Source organism: Glycine max, chromosome 6 (assembly GCF_000004515.6).
Source record: "Glycine max cultivar Williams 82 chromosome 6, Glycine_max_v4.0, whole genome shotgun sequence".
NCBI classification, from domain to species: domain Eukaryota; kingdom Viridiplantae; phylum Streptophyta; class Magnoliopsida; order Fabales; family Fabaceae; genus Glycine; species Glycine max.
In genome coordinates this window covers 45,568,426-45,588,512 of record NC_038242.2, presented here as the reverse complement: position 1 = coordinate 45,588,512, position 20,087 = coordinate 45,568,426, and the positions used below count along the sequence as shown (strand labels likewise).

The window sequence follows — 20,087 nt, the reverse complement described above, 5'->3', positions numbered from 1 at the left end:
CTTTCTACTTACCATGATGCACTTTTTGCCCGTAGGAGATAAAATCTGCACATCAAAACCAATTTTATTATTTCAAATTATATGTGAATGAGTAGAGAAACATGAAGTGATGATGAGATCGATTGGGCATTGACAAGGCTAAGCCATAATTTCATAAATTTTTGGAGAAGACAACGTAAAATGTTTACGCAGTTACACACTTTCTCTGTCAATTATTTGTTATTACTTCTCACAAAGTCTTACTTTTTCATTTGTCACAACTTTTGTTTTTCACACACTCTTGTTTTGTCAATTTCCTTACGTACACTAATACCTAACGCTCCTAACTTTGTTATGTTATTACTTTGCTGCAATTTCTTTAGGCAAGCTACAGCGTTTGAGACTTTTTTTTTTCATATTTCATATTGCAATTATCAATTTTTCTTCTTTTTTTCATTCTTAGATTTCGGCTGAATTTGCCCAATATATTCAACATTGTGAGTGCGTATCTGTAATCTTTGTTTGGAGAAAAACAAGGTAATATTAACTTTTTCTTAATTCTTGTGCCCACTATTTATTTTTATTAAGATGATAAAAAAAATAGATTTAAGATAAACATATTAATGAATCTCTTTATTTTAGTTTATACGTTATTTTACATTTGTTTTATATCCAAAATTCATGATTTATTGTTGTTATATGGTATTGTAGATGTGTGTTTTTTAATGTTTAGAAATTAGAATATATTTTTTTACATACATTTAAAATGTATATGGTGTTTAGTTTAGAATTTTTAAAGTATTTTTTTCAATTATCACAACTAAGAGATCATTTTTTTTTATAAAAATTGTCAAAAATAGGCTCCAAAATAAGATGAAAGGTAAGTTTCTAACAGATTATTTAATTAGATACATTGAAAGAAGAATTGCTAAAAAAATTTTAATACATATTATATTATTGATGAATTTTATGATACCAAAAACGTGTGAATGATTTAAATAAAAAGTACAATACGTTTAAGTTGTTAGTTTATTATAATTTTTTATTTAAATTATTTTTGATCCACTTCTGGATCCTTCCCCGATTAAAATCACCTTAATTTGACTTGAGTGATATAGTCTTACCATATTTCCATTGACAAAAAGAACATGATGGTGGCTAAGGTGTGAGTAAAAAAAAATTTGGACAACAAATTCAGGTTTGGTGTTGAAGACTGATTTATGATTTCTTTGTAATCAGATGGAAGGAAGAAAGTTTTCCCACACAGCATCTGAATCTGCAATTGCTTTAAAGGATGGGGACACAAGAGATATTCTGCATATGCATCCTTAGGAGATCTGAAGGAAATAATGGTTGAGAGACACTCTTCAGGTCGAACCTTTGTGATGGTATCCATTTTTCCTTAAAAAATTTGGACACGTTTTTTCCTTTTAATAGAGATTGAAAAGAAAAAATCATACATGATATTTTAGGGAGTGTATTGGATGATAAAGATAAAAGATTATTTTAGCAAAAGTATGATGGATTTTAAAGATTACATAGAAATATTATGACTTATCATATTTCTTTACAAGACTTTTATGATAATTTGAATTTTACTGAATTTATATTATAAGAATTTAAAGGATTTGAAAGGACTTTATTTTATAGATTTATAAGATTTGAAAGGATTTTATGAATTTTTGTTACAAGAGTTAGTGAAAAAAATAAGAAATGATGAAATTTGGATAAAAAAAAATAAAATCAATATGTTTTTTTAATATTTTAATAGTTAAATTGGTTTTAATTTTATGTCTTATACTAACCCTTCTTGCAATATTATTTTCTCACTCTCACTACTGGATTTGAACAATAGATTTAAAATTATATATTAGTTTTTTATTTTTTTTAATTACTACAATTATTTCATGATAAATCCAATGACATGTTTAAATAGGGTAAAAGGGAGTGGTGAGGATGAAAAATTTGTAGGAGGGTCACTGACTTATATGGATAACAAAATTAAGGGTAATAATCACAAAAATATTAAGTTGAACAAGTGATGAACATAATCAACATAAGGAAAACATGATTAGTTTTAGCACATAAGAGAAACATTAATTTAGAAAACAAACGAAAAAGTGCAGATGAGAGAAGTACATTTGACATTTTTTTACTCTAAAAGAATGACAGAAACATATATAATACACGCATCTTGAATAATATTAAAGAGAGAAGAAGAAGGTATGTATAATGAGAGTAAAGAAAGTCTGATAAATAATAGGAAAAAAAAAGAGTCTAACAAAATCTCAAGGGTTTGATGAGATTGTTTGATAGATATTTTATACTAAAATATCTTATAAAATCCATCAAAATTTTTCTTTAAAAATAATTCATTAAAATTTTTATATTTTTTAATACCAAAAGACTTTTTATAAGTTGTAAAAAAGCGTAATTAATATTAAATACCATGAAATGAAATTTTGTTGCCCTCATTAAAAAATTTTAAAATTTTTAATTGGATACCACAAGACTTATTTATATCATTTAAAAATTTTGATTGAATACCAAATATATTTTTTATATAAAAAAGTCTTTTAAAATCTTAATCTAATACATGTTCTTAAAGTAACTTTTGGCTCATTTTTCCCGCCCAAAAAATAAGGAAACTCTAGATAATTCCTTTTTAATTAATTTATTTATTTAATAAAACATTTAATATAAAATATAATGAGTTTTCAATGAAAAATTATTATTTTTTATTGTGAGAATTGGATAATGGATTTTAATAGTATCATTAATGAGTATTTGGATTCATAAATTTATTCATTTGTTCTTATGTATTTATTAATTATATTTTTAAATTTTAATTTTAAAAAATAAAAATATCAGATTTGAAAAAACTATATTTAATTAAAATCACTAATTTAAATGATTAGGAAAAAATATTTTTAAAAATTTAGTCAAAAAATTAATTAAAATAATAAGTCAGAATAACAAGTTAAAATAATTAATTAAAATATTTTTTCAAAATATTTAATTAAAAATAATTATTTAAAATATTTAGTCAAAATGAGTAACCAAAATAATTAATCAAAACAATTGCTTTACATAATTAGTTAGTTTATGGTCTAACTAATTTTAGATTTTAATTGTGATTCATGGATAATGTAGAATAATTTGATATTATAATTTAATCATAAATTTCCATTAATATGACATTTAATATAATTTTGTAAAAATTAATAAATTTATTATATATGACGATTTGTAATTTGATGACCGTAAATAATCTTTTTCTCATAATTTTAATAATTAACTAATTTAATTTTTTTTAGGTGATATGACAAATATTGGAACCAAAGACTTATGAAACATCTAACTTCTCAAAGATTCTCAAAGATATCATAAAGTTTTGATGATAAATATTATTATATTTGGACATCTACGAAGTTATGTGTAAGTATACAGATATGTCCATAAGCCAAAAGATATATATTCAAGAATGATTGATCATTTTTATAAATAAAATACCAATGTGTCTCTTTCAAGATAATTTACCAGTATGGATAAATTATCATATAGGCCAAGTTACTCACAAGAAGAATGTATCAGTTTCACTTAAAATTTTGCTTCTTAGTTGGACTAGAAGCCATTCCTATTCTACTATCATTTATTGCACATAGTAATATGAAACCTTTTCTATCTAATCGCTTTGATCGATACATGTTACCTGAAAAAACGTATAAAGAATCAGAACAGGAAGTATGATGAAGCTCTCTATCTCACAACGAATACCTTCTCAGGAGCTCTATATAAAGAAGACTTGTAGCTGGAAACAATGTTAGACACCTTGAACATTGAACAAACAATGGGTCTGATCAGTTTGCTCAGTACTCAAAGCCTTAAGTTGGAATTCTGAGTGGTTCTTGTGCTACTTGTAACCATCAGTGTTGGGTTACTGTTAAGGACATTGAAGCTATCCTTAAGAATTGTGCAGATATCTTTTCTTCACCATATTTTCAAGGAGTTATTGTTTTCTTGGCAACTTTGCCCATGATTTATTGGATCACCCAACTTCAAATTAATTTATTAATTCACCATGTTTCCTCTTTGCGATGAGGTAAACGGAGGGAGCTACTGGTCTACTCGTGAGGAAGAAATAGCAAAACAAGAAGATCTGGTAGGTTTGAGAAGTCACGTGAGGGGAGTTTGCAGATTAATCTTAACCATTGGTGTAAAATAAAATAGAAGGTTCATATTAAGAGTAACTTCTTAGACTTACTCACGAGGAAGTGAATTTCCTCTCTTTATCTCTCTATCTATCTATCTATCTATCTATCTATCTATCTATCTATCTATCTATCTATCTATCTATCTATCTATCTATCTATATCTATACTAATTATAACATTATGTTATTAAGTATACTAATTTTTCAGTTGCCCTTGCTGTTCCAATATCACATGCTGATGGAAACAAGCGACCTTCATTGTGAGTTCAACAATGGATGGGTGGTTCAACCACGTTAAGTGACCTATAATATTAATGGTCGGTCAATCAAATCCAACCAGATGGGTCATTTGGAAGCAATTCAGACTCATTAAATATCCTTTCAAACTGCACAACAATGTACATACCACTGTACCATTTCAAAACAATAACATCACATTCCACATGCTCTTCATATGGTGGAACGGGTAAATTGCACCTTCTGAAAAGAACTCTCCCAAAGTAGAAGAATAAATCAACTCATCCAAGGGTCCAGTTCCTGCCCTTTAGTTTGCAGCTGTCAATACCATATCGCCAATCAAAAAAAGGTTATGGCTGAGTCTTTTCTGTACTAAGATCTGGAGCCGTTAATGCCACAAGCTGCTGCATATATATATATATATGATAAGTGAACCATTTCAGGATTAAAATTCTCAAAAATCATATTTGGTTCTCCCACTTCCCAAAATGAGACATAACATGTCTGAAACCTCAAGAGATGAGGAATAAAAGTTCCAAGATTCGAGCATTAGACGTTTTCTTGATCCTTTAAAATGAACAACCTGCATCCCAAAAATAAACCAGGAACAAATGGCATGTTAAAACTAAAACGATAGTATATCATCTTTAAAAGATTTCCCAAATTCTAACTTCAAGCATTTAGCTGAGGATCAGACACAAATAAGGTTGTTGTAAGTTTAAAATATTGGACTAAAGCTAAAGGAACATTATATTCAGAAAATTTCCAAAATTCTAACTTAAAGCATCCAGCGAAGGATCAGACAGAAATACTTCTGTAATAAGTCTGCACTATACCTTAGCATCCAATGGCATGCCATGAAATTGACCAGCACCCTCAGGTGGAGTCCAATTGTACAAAGAACAAGGTAAGAACACTACTGAGGTACCCCCAATATCTTCAGAGAAAGCAAGTGCTTTGCCAAACCTGCTGGCATCAAAATGAGGTTTTGACTTCACAACCCAAGCAAGAGCTAATTGATCACCCAGCATGCGGGAAGCATTTCTATATTTTGTGCTGTAAACTTTCAAGACCTCTTGTAGGAAAAGCTTTGCCCTGCATAGATTCTCAAATTAAATTCAAAAAATGGAAAATGAAAAGGATTTAATTTTCAGATGATCATTGGAGAAACAGAATCCACAAAATAGAACACGCACACACCCACCACAAAAAAAATAACACTGCCAATGCAAGCTTACAGATGAGCAGAGAAGCATAACAAAGATATTTGCATGGTATCTATGTAGGATAGTGTTACACATCTTGTAATTTGCAATAACAATAATTAAAAATTCCTCACTGCTTTCCTCCAAGTATAACAATGTCAGTAGGATTCAGAATGACACTGGAACACAGGGATCAAAATAAAGTGTTTCTTTACTGTAAAACTTGTTTACACTAAGAACAATGAAAATTAAACACCAAAAGTAAATTGGTTTTCTTCTCAGAAATCTGAAATGAGCATGCCAAGCAATTAGCTGTGGACTTGCAGCTACAGGTTAAGTATGTGATCTAAACAAAGGTAAGTCCATGCATGATGCTTAACACTACGTGGAAGCTGCATAGAGACTAGTCAATTACACAATCATTCCACTATTTTTTTTATAGTGCCTATATGACACAATTGCAGTTAAACAAAAACTACAGAGCGTGCAGACCATCACCTTAAAATTGCTTCCGGGGTACCCCTTACTGCAATGAATCCTGAATTCAAAGGTTGAGCCTTATTGTTCCTAAAGGTCAGAGCCACATGAAAATTAGGATGGTCACGAAAAATCTGCCCTAAATCATCAACCACTGCTATATCAGAATCAGTGAAGATGTAATGAGTGATATTTTTTGGCTTCTTCTGAGAAAGATTCTGGAGCCTTGTTTCTAAAAAGGTCTGTAAAGAAGGAAAACATAAGGTTATTTAGTTTAAAGAATTAAAATTTTAAAATTCTAAACACCATCACCTATAATGATAAAAAAAAAAATAGCACTACTAGCTCAATACGGTAAAAATAATATCAGACAAAGAGTGACAAAGATAGAAAACTAGCGAGCACCTCGGATCTCTTATGGTGCGCATTGTGGAGGGAAAAGGAAGCTGTAGTATAAATTGATGGAAAGATAATAGAAGAGCAAGAAAAACATTCTGCTAAATTTAGTAACTGATGAGGGATGAGAAATTATTTTTCATAATCAAAATCTTCTATCTACTGTGGATGCAATGTAATCTTACAATGTAAGACCTGATCCTTTGGAGCATCAACTTGTCTCGTGAATATTCACCTTCTATAGGGTACAGAGATACTCCATTTCGTAGCACTGAAAGGTCAGACACTGGATCAGTCAGAATAATCACTTTGCTCTGGGGCATTGCGACCTGCATATATTAACCATGTTGTTAAATGAATGATGCCTGTGTGGTATTATTGTCAGAAAACGAGCTCTAGGACAAAAGCAATATGAATTATTTGTAATATAGGGTAATTGTACATCTAAAACAGAACACACACAACTCTAATTATATTTACACCATGTTGATACAAAAAGAAACAATCATAATAAATATTAGCAACTCATCAACATGTGCCTTTTAACTCTCCCTCCCAAGCTAGAGCATGTGTCATGTGTCAAACAATTTATTCATCCTGATATCCTGAGGGATTTAGTAAACAAGTTTGCCAATTGACCATCCTCGATAACCCAGCCTCTCCTTTGCTAACCATCTAACATCCAAAAGATGTCTATTTCCCTAGTTATACCCTCTTCCTCTTTCAGTAACATCCTTAACCCCCTAATTGGCATCCACCTGTTGAAGTAACTCGAGTAATAATAACAGTTACTAAATGTTATTTCTCTAACTGACTGATTCAAGCTCCATTTAGGTATACACCACATATAATAGTAATTTGATCGATGAACAGAAGTAATATCAGACAACTGGGTGAAATTTTATTGACTGATGGATTCTATTTGGGGTGTAGAATCCAATGGTTAATAAGGGTATAGTGCAATTCAGGCAACTTACACTTCAGTTGTCACCTTTCTAACCTACACTGATATATAACATATTCTCAGTAATTTCAGAAGGAGAAAATTTTCAACTTGCAGATATGACCGATATACTTCGTAATATTAAGCAAGTTTTCTTAAAAACATGTAAATGTTTCAGACAAAGTCACTGCTATAATTTTACTAATTTAGTGAGATTTAACAACTCATTGCTGCTTTTCTATCATAGACAAAAGTCAATTTCAAATATAGACTTCATGCTATGGTCTACATTCTTATGGTATATTCTCTTTTTCCCAATGGTGAGAGAAATTTATTCTAAGGCCTATGGCGAATGATACAAATTCAGTGCAGTTTGTACTTTGTAAATACCAGAGGTATATTTACTATTAAATCACTCAAGATATCCTTGTTTACTTACCAGTTGAAATTTATCATTAGCCAAATGTAGACAAGGATGTATGACATTTGGGTACATTGGTAGAAAAACTAGTGTCAAGGTAGGAAAAAAGGTGAAAAACTCGTGAAGACAAGAATATTCTACTATTTCATGTTGAAAAACTCCAAAAGTCTAAAATCATAGACAAAGACAACACACTTATGTCTACAAAGTAAAGAAACAATATAAACTATAAGACTGCTAGCAACATATTCTCTAACACACTGTCTAATATTGGTTAAAATTAATTGAAAACTACAAAATCTTGAGGAGAGCTCATTAAATAAGTTGGACCTGCAAAATTTTGTGATTTCAAATAAATTTGAACCAATTGTAAAAAGTCTGTTGCTAACATTTCTCATACACAATAATCAGAGGCAATAATATGCTTTTTTCAGTAAGACAAACCTACAACTTTTATTTAACATTTACCTGAATGAAGTTAATGAAGACATTCAACAAAGCCGTGGACCTGCCAAACTTATTATATGAAGCATTGCCAACAACTGTATTTGATGATTTATCGTCTACATCATTGAGAGAAGAATTATAAATGGTGAAGACAGTGACAAATGTGATACTTCCATCTACGCCTGATCTGCTGTTAGAAGAATGGATCCTATTAAGTGCTTTTGTCCCTGTGAATTCAGAATTTGTAAATGCATTATATAAATCAATTGAAAAAAAAAATGAACATGAAAATTACGAGGAAATGAAAACCTCATGAAAATTATGGAAACAAAAGAATCCTCACATACATCTTTATTTTGGTGATAAACATACATGAACTAGTGAGAGGAAACTGCAAACATGCAGAAATAAATACCTCCAAAATAAAATTAAAGGCAGACTAAGGTAATCCTACAAACTTATTATGCCAAAAAGTTTTGGGCATATCATCTATATTAGAAGTCCAATGTGAAGTATAAAAATAACTTACACGTTAATAATACCCAATTCATGACATGTCACATTGTAAAATATTTGTGTAGGGTGTAAAAAATTTCATTTTGTTCAGAAGTAAGTCGGTATCAAATAATAAAAGGAAAGCAGCCCAAATAGAGAAAACAATTTCAGACAATCCCAAATAACATGCGCATAACATAAACAACTCTGTAATTAACAATTTTTAAAATAGTTTGAATGTAACCAATAATAACCCATTCCCAACTTCAAAATTCAGTGACAAGTAAAATCAAAATGACAACATACCAGAGGCAATGATGCTTTAAAAGTTAAAACATACCTGCTCTAGTCCATTTTATAAGGCATCTTTAAATGAATTACACAAACCAATAGAAGTAGTTAAAGTTCATCCATGTTCTTGATTTTTTTTAAAAAGTAAAACATGCCAATTTTACCCTTATCAATGAACTTAATATCACTATCAACATTTTAATTTTGAAAACTTGCTCCTTCCCTTGCTCATTTTAATTTATGGTTCCCACCAACTCCATTTATTAAAGGCAAAAAGGAAAAACAGATGCTTCATAATTCATAGAATCACAGAAATTGTAAAATGCCTTATAATAAGGACCACCAAAACCTTCTAGTGTTACCTTATGAAAAGGACCAGAGGGAGTAAATTGATGTTGACTATTAGCATGTTAGACCTCTTATAAAGAATGTTTATAAGAGAAGGGGGGGAAAATAATTGTTATGTGCTGTCAATAGCAGTTAGTTTTAATAGGATAGCAGTTACTATTATTAGGAGCAGTTTATTAAGAATAGTTAACAGTTAATTTTAATAGGACAGCAGTTACTATTATTAGAAGTAGTTTACTAGGAACAGTTATTTTAATTAGGCAGTTATGGGTATGTGTAGAATAAGAAGGAAAAACAGAATCATATTCTAGTTATCCTGAAGATGTGTGGTTTAGACCTTGGGAGGGAGAGAACCAAGTAGATGGAAGCACAACAACAGAAAAACCTAGAGATTAATGGTCTAAAGAAGATAGAAGAAGAGTTCAATACATCATTACTTCTGCCCTAGGAATAGATGAATATTTTAGAGTCTCAAACTATACAAATGTCAAGGAGATGTGGGACACACTTCAACTCACACATGAGGGTACAACTGATGTTAAGAGATCTAAGATTAATACTCTAACCCATGAATATGAACTTTTTAGGATGAAAACATACAAGATATGCAGAAAAGATTCACTCACATAGTTAATCATCTTGCATCACTAGGAAAAACATTTCCAAATGAGGATTTAATAAATAAAGTTCTAAGATGTCTAAATAGAGAATGGCAGCCAAAGGTAACTGTCATTACTGAATCTAAATATCTATCTAATATGTCTCTTGCCACATTATTTGGAAAGTTGTAGGAACATGAAATGGAATTGCAAAGACTCAATCAAAATGAAGAAAGTGACAAAAGAAAAAGGGGAATAGCACTTAAAGCCTCATCCTCCTTCCAAGAAGATATTGACAACGAGGACTTGGATGATGAAGAAGACTTCTCTCTATTTGTGAAAAGATTTCACAAATTTATCAAAACAAGAAGAAATCAAAGACCTCAAAATTTCAATCAAAATAAGGGATCACAAGAGACTTTTCCAACCCTCAGGTGTTACAAGTGCAATCAACCTAGACATATAAAGGCAAATTGTCCAACAAATGAGCAATGGACTGAGAAAACTGAAAAGAAAAATTATGGATAAAGGAAGGCTAAGAAAGCCTACATTGCTTGGGACGATAATGATTCATCTGAAGGCTCTGAGAAAGAAGAGATCAACCTCTTAACAAAGAACTATGAAAGTGAGGAGGATGACTCTCAAAAATGTAGATTGTCTCTTAAAACATCTACTTGACAACATTATCGATAAAATCTCAAAAGAGGTAACATCTAAACTATCTTTATAAATTAAGGTATAATTAGTATTTTTAGTTAAGTTATTATTGTGGCTAATAGAAAATAATTGTTTGATTATATTAAAATTTACTGTGATTAATTAATTATATTTAATTTTAAAAAAAATTGAATATACATGATTGATTGAATTTTTAGTTGATTATGCTTAAATTGATTATGTATAATTTGATATGATTAAATTTTGTTGATATGCTAACATAATTGAATTAAGCAAAGAATTACCATGATATGTGTTGATGATTGTTATTTCATACTTAGTATTTAGTGTTTAGTTCTTTGGTAATCGATTATTACTATGTGTAATCGATTACAATAGAGCAGACTTGGTTCTAGTAATCGATTACAAGAACTGTGTAATCGATTTCGTAATCGATTTCAAGAAAGTTGTAATCGATTACAACTCATCTCTTCCTATAAATAAGAAGCAGACAGAAACACAAAGTCGCGTTTCTTCTTCTCCGCGACACTCCTTACCCCTAAAACTTAAAATTCGTATAACTTTCTCATTTCTTAACCAAATCACCTCCCACAAAACCCATTCTTTGTCATTTTTTATTCTCTTTTATCTCTACCGATCAAAACTTTCAAAAAAACTCCTAAAATGGCAGAATCATCAAAGAAAAGAAAGGGTGTTTTGACCTCATCCGCAACCACCGGAACTCGAAGCCATGGAGCCTCTAGAGTGCAGACAACACCAATTCCTCCCTCCATTTCATCTTCCACGTTGTTTTCTTCGAAAGAACAACGTATCCAGTACACTTCCTTTTTCTCCTCTCGTTCTATACTAGACATTAAGTTTCTTAACTTAAAGTTCTTTGATGATGAAATGTTTGACTGTTTTCAAGCATTTCAGAACTCCGGGTTAATCCAATTCATGTCTATGAAACTTCCTTTCTATCCTGAATTAATTAGAGCTTTTTATTCAAATTTAGAAATTCAAGAGGGTACTCTAGTTTCCGAGGTATATGGGATTAAAATGGTTATTGATGAATCCTTTTTCTTTGAGTTAACCCAATTGTCTAGTGAGGGTGTATCATTTGAGGGCACCATTGATGAGGACTGGAAGTTTGATTTCTCCAGTCATGATGCCCGCAGGTTGGTTTGCACCAATCAAGCGGATATGACCGGTAGATTACTTGTCGGATCATTGGCATTTGAATGCCGCATCATGCACTATCTGATTGTGCGTATCTTTCTTCCTCGGTCATCTAACCTTGCTCAGGTTTCTGAGGAAGACTTGGTTGTCATGTGGGTTTTACTTACCGATCGTCAAATCGACTGGGCCCACCTTGTCAGATATCACATGCAAAAGGCATTGCGATCAAATGCACCTCTTCCTTATCCTCATCTAATTACTCTATTCTTGTGTCATTTCAATGTCCCTCTTGACTCTCAGACATTTGTTCAAGTCAAGAGATTATTTTCTATCAGGACGGGAGTAGTTACTTCCTTCGAATACCACAAAGAGCGTGATGGCTCTTGGGTGAAGAAGGATGTTCCTGCACAGGCAGCAAAGGACCGCTCTCCATCACCACCTCCTCAGAGGGATGACTCTTCATCCCTTATGCAAAGCGTTCTTGATAGACTGGATGGACTGCACACGTATGTCGGTGAGCGTTTTGACTCCCTGGAAAGCCGCATTGATACACGATTTGCAGACACGATTTGCAGACAATTTGCCTTTATATGTCTAGGTTGATTGCACTTGTAACACCTTAGGGTTGGAGAAGTCTCTTGTGATCCCTTATTTTGATTGAAATTTTGAGGTCTTTGATTTCTTCTTGTTTTGATAAATTTGTGAAATCTTTTCACAAATAGAGAGAAGTCTTCTTCATCATTTGAGTCCTCATTGTCAATATCTTCTTGGAAGGAGGATGAGGCTTTAAGTGCTATTCCCCTTTTTCTTTTGTCACTTTCTTCATTTTGATTGAGTCTTTGCAATTCCATCTCATGTTCCTACAACTTTCTAAATAATGTGGCAAGAGACATACTAGATAGATCTTTAGATTCAGTACTGACAGTTACCTTTGGCTGCCATTCTCTATTTAGACATCTTAGAACTTTATTTATTAAATCCTCATTTGGAAATGTTTTTCCTAGTGATGCAAGATGACTAACTATGTGAGTGAATCTTTTCTGCATAAGGCAGAAATAATGATATTTTTTGCTTTAAGATTATATTGAACTCTTCTTCTATCTTCTTCAGATCATTAATCTCTAGGTTTTTTTGTTGTCGTGCTTCCATCTACTTGGTTCTCTCCCTCCCAAGGTCTAAACCACACATCTTCAGGACAACTAGAATATGATTCTGTTTTTCCTTCTTATTCTACACATACCCATAACTGTCTAACTAAAATAACTGTTCCTAGTAAACTACTTCTAATAATAGTAGTTGTTGTCCTATTAAAACTAACTACTAACTATTCCTAATAAACTGCTCCTAATAATAGTAATTGTTGTCCTATTAAAACTAACTGCTATTGACAGCACATAACAATTATTCCCCCCCCCCCCCCCCTTCTCTTATAAACATTCTTTATAAGAGGTCTAACACGCTAATAGTCAACATCAATTTACTCCCTCTGGTCCTTTTCATAAGGTAACACTAGAAGGTTTTGGTGGTCCTTATTATAAGGCATTTTACAATTTATGTGATTCTATGAATTATGAAGCATCTGTTTTTCCTTTTTGCCTTTAATAAATGGAGTTGGTGGGAACCATAAATTAAAATAAGCAAGGGAAGGAGCAAAAACAGAATCATATTCTGGTTATCCTGAAGATGAGTGTTTCTATAAAATTCAGTCATTATTATCCAATTTCTATCATAGCGCTACTAGGGTTTGAGGAAATTACCATAAATATGCAATCTTAGATCTTTCTGCCATAAACATTCTTCATAAGTTCATTGTATAATTTGGATTTTTTCCTTGATTAGATAAACAAAACTAAATAAAATATATAAGATCGACTAGTCTCTAGCGTCTTAAATTATGCGTGAGATGATATCTAATGCAAGGTTTTTGAGAGAAAAAAAGTAATTTGTTTTGCTGAAAAAAAATAAACACTAATATCTATTAACATTTGTGAATGCTAAATGACCTAAATTTCCCAATGTTACTAACATTCTTGAAGGAAGTTACCATTTTTTCAAAAATCAGTGAGTGGTGGGTTTATGTCAGATTGTCAGTAGCGTTATTTGATACAACAAAAGATTCTGAGACAACCCTATTCCGAATCATATTATTCTGAGCAAAAACGTTTCAAGAATCAGGAACATAATTCAAATAACTTTTATAAAAGAACCTTGGCATTGCAAACGATTTGACAAGCCTTGTCCAGCAGCAGGACCAAGAACCAGATGATTCAATTTCTTGTTTAGTTGCTTGCGTGGGGGTTCCTCCATTTTTGAGTTTGTGTGCAGTTCCCTGACTGATAAAAACAAATAAGTTAACTTGTTATGCACTGTTAAATATATGATTTGGTCTGATTGAATGTAAATAGGGAAATTAGGTATATCTGTACAGATATGTAGGCTTTTCTTTTTGTTTGTTTCCTTAATTATTTTGAACCTATGATTATAAATAAATCAGTGAGTGTATGATAATCACACACAACTTCTGTAAACACTCCTATATGCCCCAATCAAATGCAGAAATATATACTTACAAAAAGAGGGGATTACTCACCAGAAAACAGATGAGTAAGGAGGAAAATCAAAGCAAGACCAAAAACAAAACGATGCCATCCACTGAATATTTTCATGCCTGAAGCACGTTCACTTGAATACAAACACCGAGCAAAAAAAGAGAAAGAAACTAATGTCCTGCAATCTCATGCACTTCAGCTACACAGAATACAAAATGAACTTAGAACAGTGCTTTAGCAACAGGAAATCATATATAGATAAGCAAAAGATGAAAGAAATGAGGCAAAACTTTCCATTCATAGATTATATAGTTAAACCACCAAAAAAGAAAAATTATATAACTTAAAACTTGTGAGAATAATGCAAATTTCAGACAAATTATAAAAACAAACTTATATTAGCTCTAAAAGTGAGTAGTTATAATGTAGCACCATCTCTGTGTGCAATAAAACACGAGGAACTAACCACGGCATGCTTCAGATGTATGCAATGGGTGAAGGTGACAAATAAGTCCCTCAATCAACCATGCATGATCAAAATTCAGCATGTTAAAACACAGATTTTGTCCTTGTGAAAAATTGTAGCCCCAACAGCCGCAATTTGGTCAGCAATCAACCACCATTGTGGCTGCAGCTCACATAACACTTTAGCTAGCCAAGGAATCACAGATGTCCACTCCACTCTCCTGCGATTGTCTGATTGATAACTCCAGTAGCATTAGTGCCACTACCAACTACTACACATTTACAAGACATTACATAATAAAAAAATGAATTTATATTATGGAAATTAATTTCATACATTAGCAATTTAGCACTTGAACCAGCAACCAATATTTTTTGAAGTAAACATTTTAACAATCAAAATTTTGAAAATCCGACTTGATTGATGTGTGAGATAGTTTGAATGGAAATTACAGGTTCAATAACTAAGCTTCAACTTCATGACCATCTATCAAATCACTGATCAGCTTGTTAACCTCATGATCATCCACCAAATCAGCTTGTTCTTGGTGCTTCTATGTTTTGTGCATAAGATTAATGTACCAATATCTCATACCCACCAATGGATGATTCTTAACCAAAAAATCCTTTCTATAAGCCTCTCTAAGTACAACAGTCTGAGTTCTAATCTTATTGGAAAGGTAAAATATACCAGGATGATGAACCAAAGCCTTCTTAAATCTCAAGGCCAACCCCAAACACTCTCCAAAACAGAGCAAATTGTCTCTCTCTGTCTTCTTTGACACAAGAAGAGAAAGCAACTCATGCAAAATTGCCACTGTCCACTTCTCTGCTTGGTCACTATTTGAGTCAAGATGAAAAGCATCTTCATATGGAGAAACATAAGGCAACTTTTGCCAATTCTCAACCCAAGTCTTCACCCTCTTCTCTAAATCAAAACCTTTTGGCAAAAATATGGGAAATGCAATATCATGCCTTCTTTTATCTCCACTATAGCCCAAGCTCATCGCCCTCTTTTCTAACTCAGACACAGAAAGCTCTTTTCTCCACGAAACAAGCTCTAAAGCAAGCATTTCTTTTCCAGATGATGGATCTTCCACAACACAAAGATCAAAATAATCAGGGTAATCAGCCAAAAGGGTTGTCACATAATCATGAGGAAGTCCCATATCCCATTTTAGCTTCTCAATTACATAAAGAGGCAATTTTTCCATGCCAGCAAGCATTAGAAGCCTTGCGAGCCTCTGAACAGTGTCTTCACGATTAATGGGAGTTTTATAAACAGCCATTTCTTCTTTGTGGAGGGACAAGGCTTGAGGAGTGAGCTTGACAACTGGAGGAAGACCAGGACCAGGTTGGAATTGTGTGAAAATGCAATGATATTTGTCAATGAATTTGGTAGTTGTAGTGGGAAGGTAGAGAGAAGCTTTAAGTTGAGAAGCAGCATAGATGGAGAGGGATTTGGAAGGAGATGAAATGATTTGGTTCTTGAGGGAAATTGTCTGTTTAAGATCTTTCTCTTTCAGGACTGCATTATCAAGATATGGATCTCGGACCCATTTGACCTTCGCATTCACAAAAGTCCTAATATGGTTGAACAGGTGTGGATGTTTGGAGGAAAGAGCCATGAACAACCACCTCACTACCCTGTAAAGTGGAAACACTCTGTCATAGGGTACAAATTCTACTATAGACCTACACTCTAACTTTGTGTAGACTAAGCTAATAGATTATTGAATATAATCATCAATAAATAAAGGCCAAAATATGTTTTCAATCCCTAATAAATACCTAAATTTTGTGTTTGCTCCCTGATAATATATCTTCACATTCAGTCCCTAATAAAACAATAATTTTATTTTTGGTCTTTGATACTTTTTTTATTTCCTAATAAATTAGCAAATTTTGTGTTTGCTCCCTGATAAAATTTTTTCATTTATTATTAGACTTTTTCAAAGGGATTGATAACAAATGGAAAAAAAATATCAAAGAGCAAACACAAAATTTGGGTATTTATTAAGATTCACAAACATATTTTAGCCTTAAATAAATAAAAATAGTCTGCATAAATTTAAACACTCTACAACAATATTATTACATCTAAAAAAACAATGATGTGTTGATTCTCAGTCTTTAAGTAGCTTCGTCTATACTCAGCACACTTGTGTAACCGTAGACTAGAATTTCTTATCATAAAGTAGATAATGCCAACAGGTGAGAGGAATAAGATTTCTTATCAGGCTTAAGTTGATACTCCTAATATTTGAGATTTGATTCTGTGTTGGATTAAGTCACGACTCACAATTAGAATACACCAAAACACAAATGAAAATCCAATTAAAATTATTATTCTAAATTCTAAAGTGGATAAGAACACAAAATATTTGTGCAATTCCAGAAAGCAGACAAAACTTAGAACTAGGAATATATATTAATATCAACCATCTATAAACAATACAATCATTGCTTAGTTCAATGAAAATCGTTGTGATAAATTATCAGCAATAATTATGCAGCCCAAGCCACAAGAACAGTCTCCAATCATCCCCAATTATCAGCAATGCCTATAATTTTTTTCAACATTACATGTAAGCATTCAAACTTTGGTTTAATTAGTTTCCCAAATTTCTCTTAAATAAAACATCAAAATCATCGATATTACATATACATTCAGCAGTTCTGTGCGTCAACAAGATCTAATATCCAAATTAAAAATAAAAAACATCCTAAAAGAAAATAAGGGTTTTAGTAATCTTCAATGAAAGCATTCAGAGAACACTAAGAACAGAACTTGGAAGAAATTCATAGGTAAATGAAGATGCGCGAAACACAACAAATAAAAAAAAATAATGGATGCATTGAATTGAGAAGTGAGGAATGAACAGATATCAAATAAATGAAGGTGAAAAGTACCTGAATGAGAGAGAGATAAAAGTAGTGGAAGAAGAAGAAAACGACGATAATATTGCCTCCTTTCCTGTTCAGTGTTCAATCTCCAAAACTGCAGAGAAAGAAGGTCGCTTTCGCCTCTATGGGAAGTGTTTGTATTCGATTGTGCGTTAGGGAGCTACTATTTACACTCCCTTTGTAGCTTTTTTTTTTTTTTACATTGAATGTCGGCTTTCTCCAATTTCTCGTACTTTACCCACTCTATGATGCATTGAATGTGCTTCCTCCCGTTCATCATACTTTTTACATATCTAAATTTAAATTTTTAACTTTTATTGAAAATAATTTATCATCATCACACACTTAAGGACAAATTTAATTATTTGCCTTAATTTTGCACTTGCCTTTTTTATAAGATTAAATTTTTATTTTATCCTCTATTTTATTTTTTAAATTTAATTTACTTTTTTAATTTTTGAAATTAGCTCTTCAAGGTCAAATTTCATCTTTCCTTCCTTCATTCTCTTTATTATTCATTTCATTTAATTTATTATTTCTCATATTTTTTATATGTAGTTTGCGCAAATCGACTTTCTTATCAAATACTGTATCACAATATAGAATAATGATTTTGAGCAGTGACATGCATGATCACTTACCTTGATATGGTTCCTCCCTGCCAAATCTCTAGAACGCAGTGAAAGATTAATTGTCGATCTTGCCTTTTTGAGAACTTATTTGTGTGCAATTTTCTCTCGTGAATTGAAATAGATTGCTAGTAGGGTCTTTTTTTCATCGATTTAGACTTTTTTTCTTCATGAAATTCCTAAATTATATGGTAACTTTACAGATTATATTTTAAAATACATGAGTTTTAAGTTTCATTGAGAAATGTCAGATTTGTCATCCTGACTTTTGAATGGTGGTTTTTTCTTAATTTAAATTTTATTTTTATTTTTAAATTTATATTTTAATTTAAATTATTAAAAATATTTTAAATATTATATTATATAAAAAAATGTTTTAAATTGATCTAAAAAATGATTTTTTATTAAAATAATTTTTATTTGGTAAAAAAAATTATGTTACTAAATATAATTTTTTTATATTATTTAATTTATACAAGACTTAGTTGATAATAGACTTTGTGTGATAATATTTAATTTATATAAGACTCTTTTGGGTTAGCATTTTAATTTTTTTTTTAAATCTGAATTTTTTTAATATTATTTTTTAATTAATAAAAAAATTAAAATTTATAATATTATTATTTTACTAAATATAATTTATTTGTTTATGTCATTAAATTTTTTTAAAAAAATGATAATACTTTTTGTTTAACAATTTACTTATAGAAGAATATTACATTACATTATAAATAAAATACCTAACAATAACATTTGTCTAAGAGAAGCATGAAGTATACTGGAACAATTTCTGTTATGGCCTTGTTGTTGGCCAATTCCACATTTTGTACTACTTTTTTGTTCATTTTCTTCTTCTTCCCTCTCGATAGGAATGCAAGTTAAAATCGGACTACCTTTTGCACTCCTTCTTCTTCTTGGATCAGGACCCCCCCTCATCTCTTTCATAATCATATTCTTGCCACCACATTCGTGTGGCAGTAAACCAAAGGAGTTATCCTAGACGTTAGAACACGGTAAGTGTTAGCCTGATATTCACCACAATCACAATTTTGGAATTGTAACATGACCCCTTCCTGGTCTAGGTGTTTGAAGTGGGGCTTGGGTATCTGTTACAATTAATAGTTGGTTGTGTCTATCAAATTCGTTAATAATGTGCGTATTTGATTCTTGTTGATCGTTCTTCATTGCCTAGGAGACGACTTCCGAATACTGTGAGTCGGAGTTGATCATTGTCTGGGTTTATCAGCCTCTAATAGCAAAAAGTTTTGCTAGTAAGTCTCTTCAACCAACAATGACCCCTGGTAAATATCTTATGTTTTTGGACATGGAATTAACTGACTCAAACAAATTTGTAGTCATATGTCCCCAATGTTTTCCTTTATTGAAGAAGCATTGTACCCAATATTTTGTGGGTAAGTCATTCAGCTACACACTTGGCTTATTCACATGAATATCCCCAAGATGCCGCTAGTGCATCTTCTCCGTGTGTATGTGTATCCTATAAATATTCAATCAATCTATTATGTTATTAAATTTGATTCAAAGTAAAGTTTAAAGAAGAAATAAAATAGATTCTCACCAGCCAGCATGAGTGATTTCTTCAAATGTTTACAGTATAAGTTATCGCGAAGGAAACTTTGTGCTATGTGG

General features: G+C 31.5%; 2 protein-coding genes across 12 annotated transcripts; both read right to left on the bottom strand.

Moving 5' to 3' along the window:
* Positions 1–3,456: 3,456 nt before the first annotated feature.
* On the bottom strand, positions 3,457–18,183 carry LOC100794487 (uncharacterized). 11 transcript variants are annotated; one of them, XR_005892095.1, is made up of 10 exons: positions 17,815–18,165; positions 14,903–16,548; positions 14,478–14,635; positions 14,095–14,220; positions 8,340–8,545; positions 6,693–6,836; positions 6,133–6,353; positions 5,266–5,524; positions 4,599–5,012; positions 3,457–4,495 (listed from the first exon to the last, which is right to left on the bottom strand). XR_005892095.1 is itself a non-coding variant. In XM_041016688.1 (10 exons), exons 3-10 carry the CDS (start codon positions 14,551–14,553, stop codon positions 4,818–4,820), a joined length of 1,131 nt encoding a protein of 376 aa, XP_040872622.1. In that variant the 5' UTR covers positions 14,554–14,635; positions 14,903–16,548; positions 17,815–18,183; the 3' UTR covers positions 4,474–4,817. The 11 variants fall into 11 exon arrangements, 10 of the variants coding, with proteins under 10 accessions (XP_040872622.1, XP_040872623.1, XP_025984776.1 ...); XM_041016688.1 differs by having other exon boundaries at positions 4,474–4,833; positions 4,930–5,012; positions 17,815–18,183; XM_041016689.1 differs by having other exon boundaries at positions 4,474–4,830; positions 4,930–5,012; positions 17,815–18,183.
* Positions 15,366–16,529, bottom strand: LOC112997650 (protein WHAT'S THIS FACTOR 9, mitochondrial). The gene is made up of 2 exons (XM_026128766.1): positions 15,552–16,529; positions 15,366–15,455 (listed from the first exon to the last, which is right to left on the bottom strand). Exons 1-2 carry the CDS (start codon positions 16,527–16,529, stop codon positions 15,366–15,368), a joined length of 1,068 nt encoding a protein of 355 aa, XP_025984551.1.
* Positions 18,184–20,087: the final 1,904 nt, after the last annotated feature.

Bases quoted from the DNA above. Each gene is read 5' to 3' on its own strand.
- LOC112997650 (XM_026128766.1), bottom strand. From the start codon at position 16,529: ATGGCTCTTTCCTCCAAACATCCACACCTGTTCAACCATATTAGGACT. The intron at 15,456-15,551 runs GTACTTAGAGAG...CACAAAACATAG, and splicing joins AGATTAGAACTCAGACTGTT to AAGCACCAAGAACAAGCTGA.
- LOC100794487 (XM_041016686.1), bottom strand. From the start codon at position 14,553: ATGAAAATATTCAGTGGATGGCATCGTTTTGTTTTTGGTCTTGCTTTG. The intron at 14,221-14,477 runs GTGAGTAATCCC...TGTTTTTATCAG, and splicing joins CCTTACTCATCTGTTTTCTG to TCAGGGAACTGCACACAAAC. The intron at 6,837-8,339 runs GTAAATGTTAAA...TAATATATGCAG, and splicing joins TCTTCATTAACTTCATTCAG to GTCGCAATGCCCCAGAGCAA.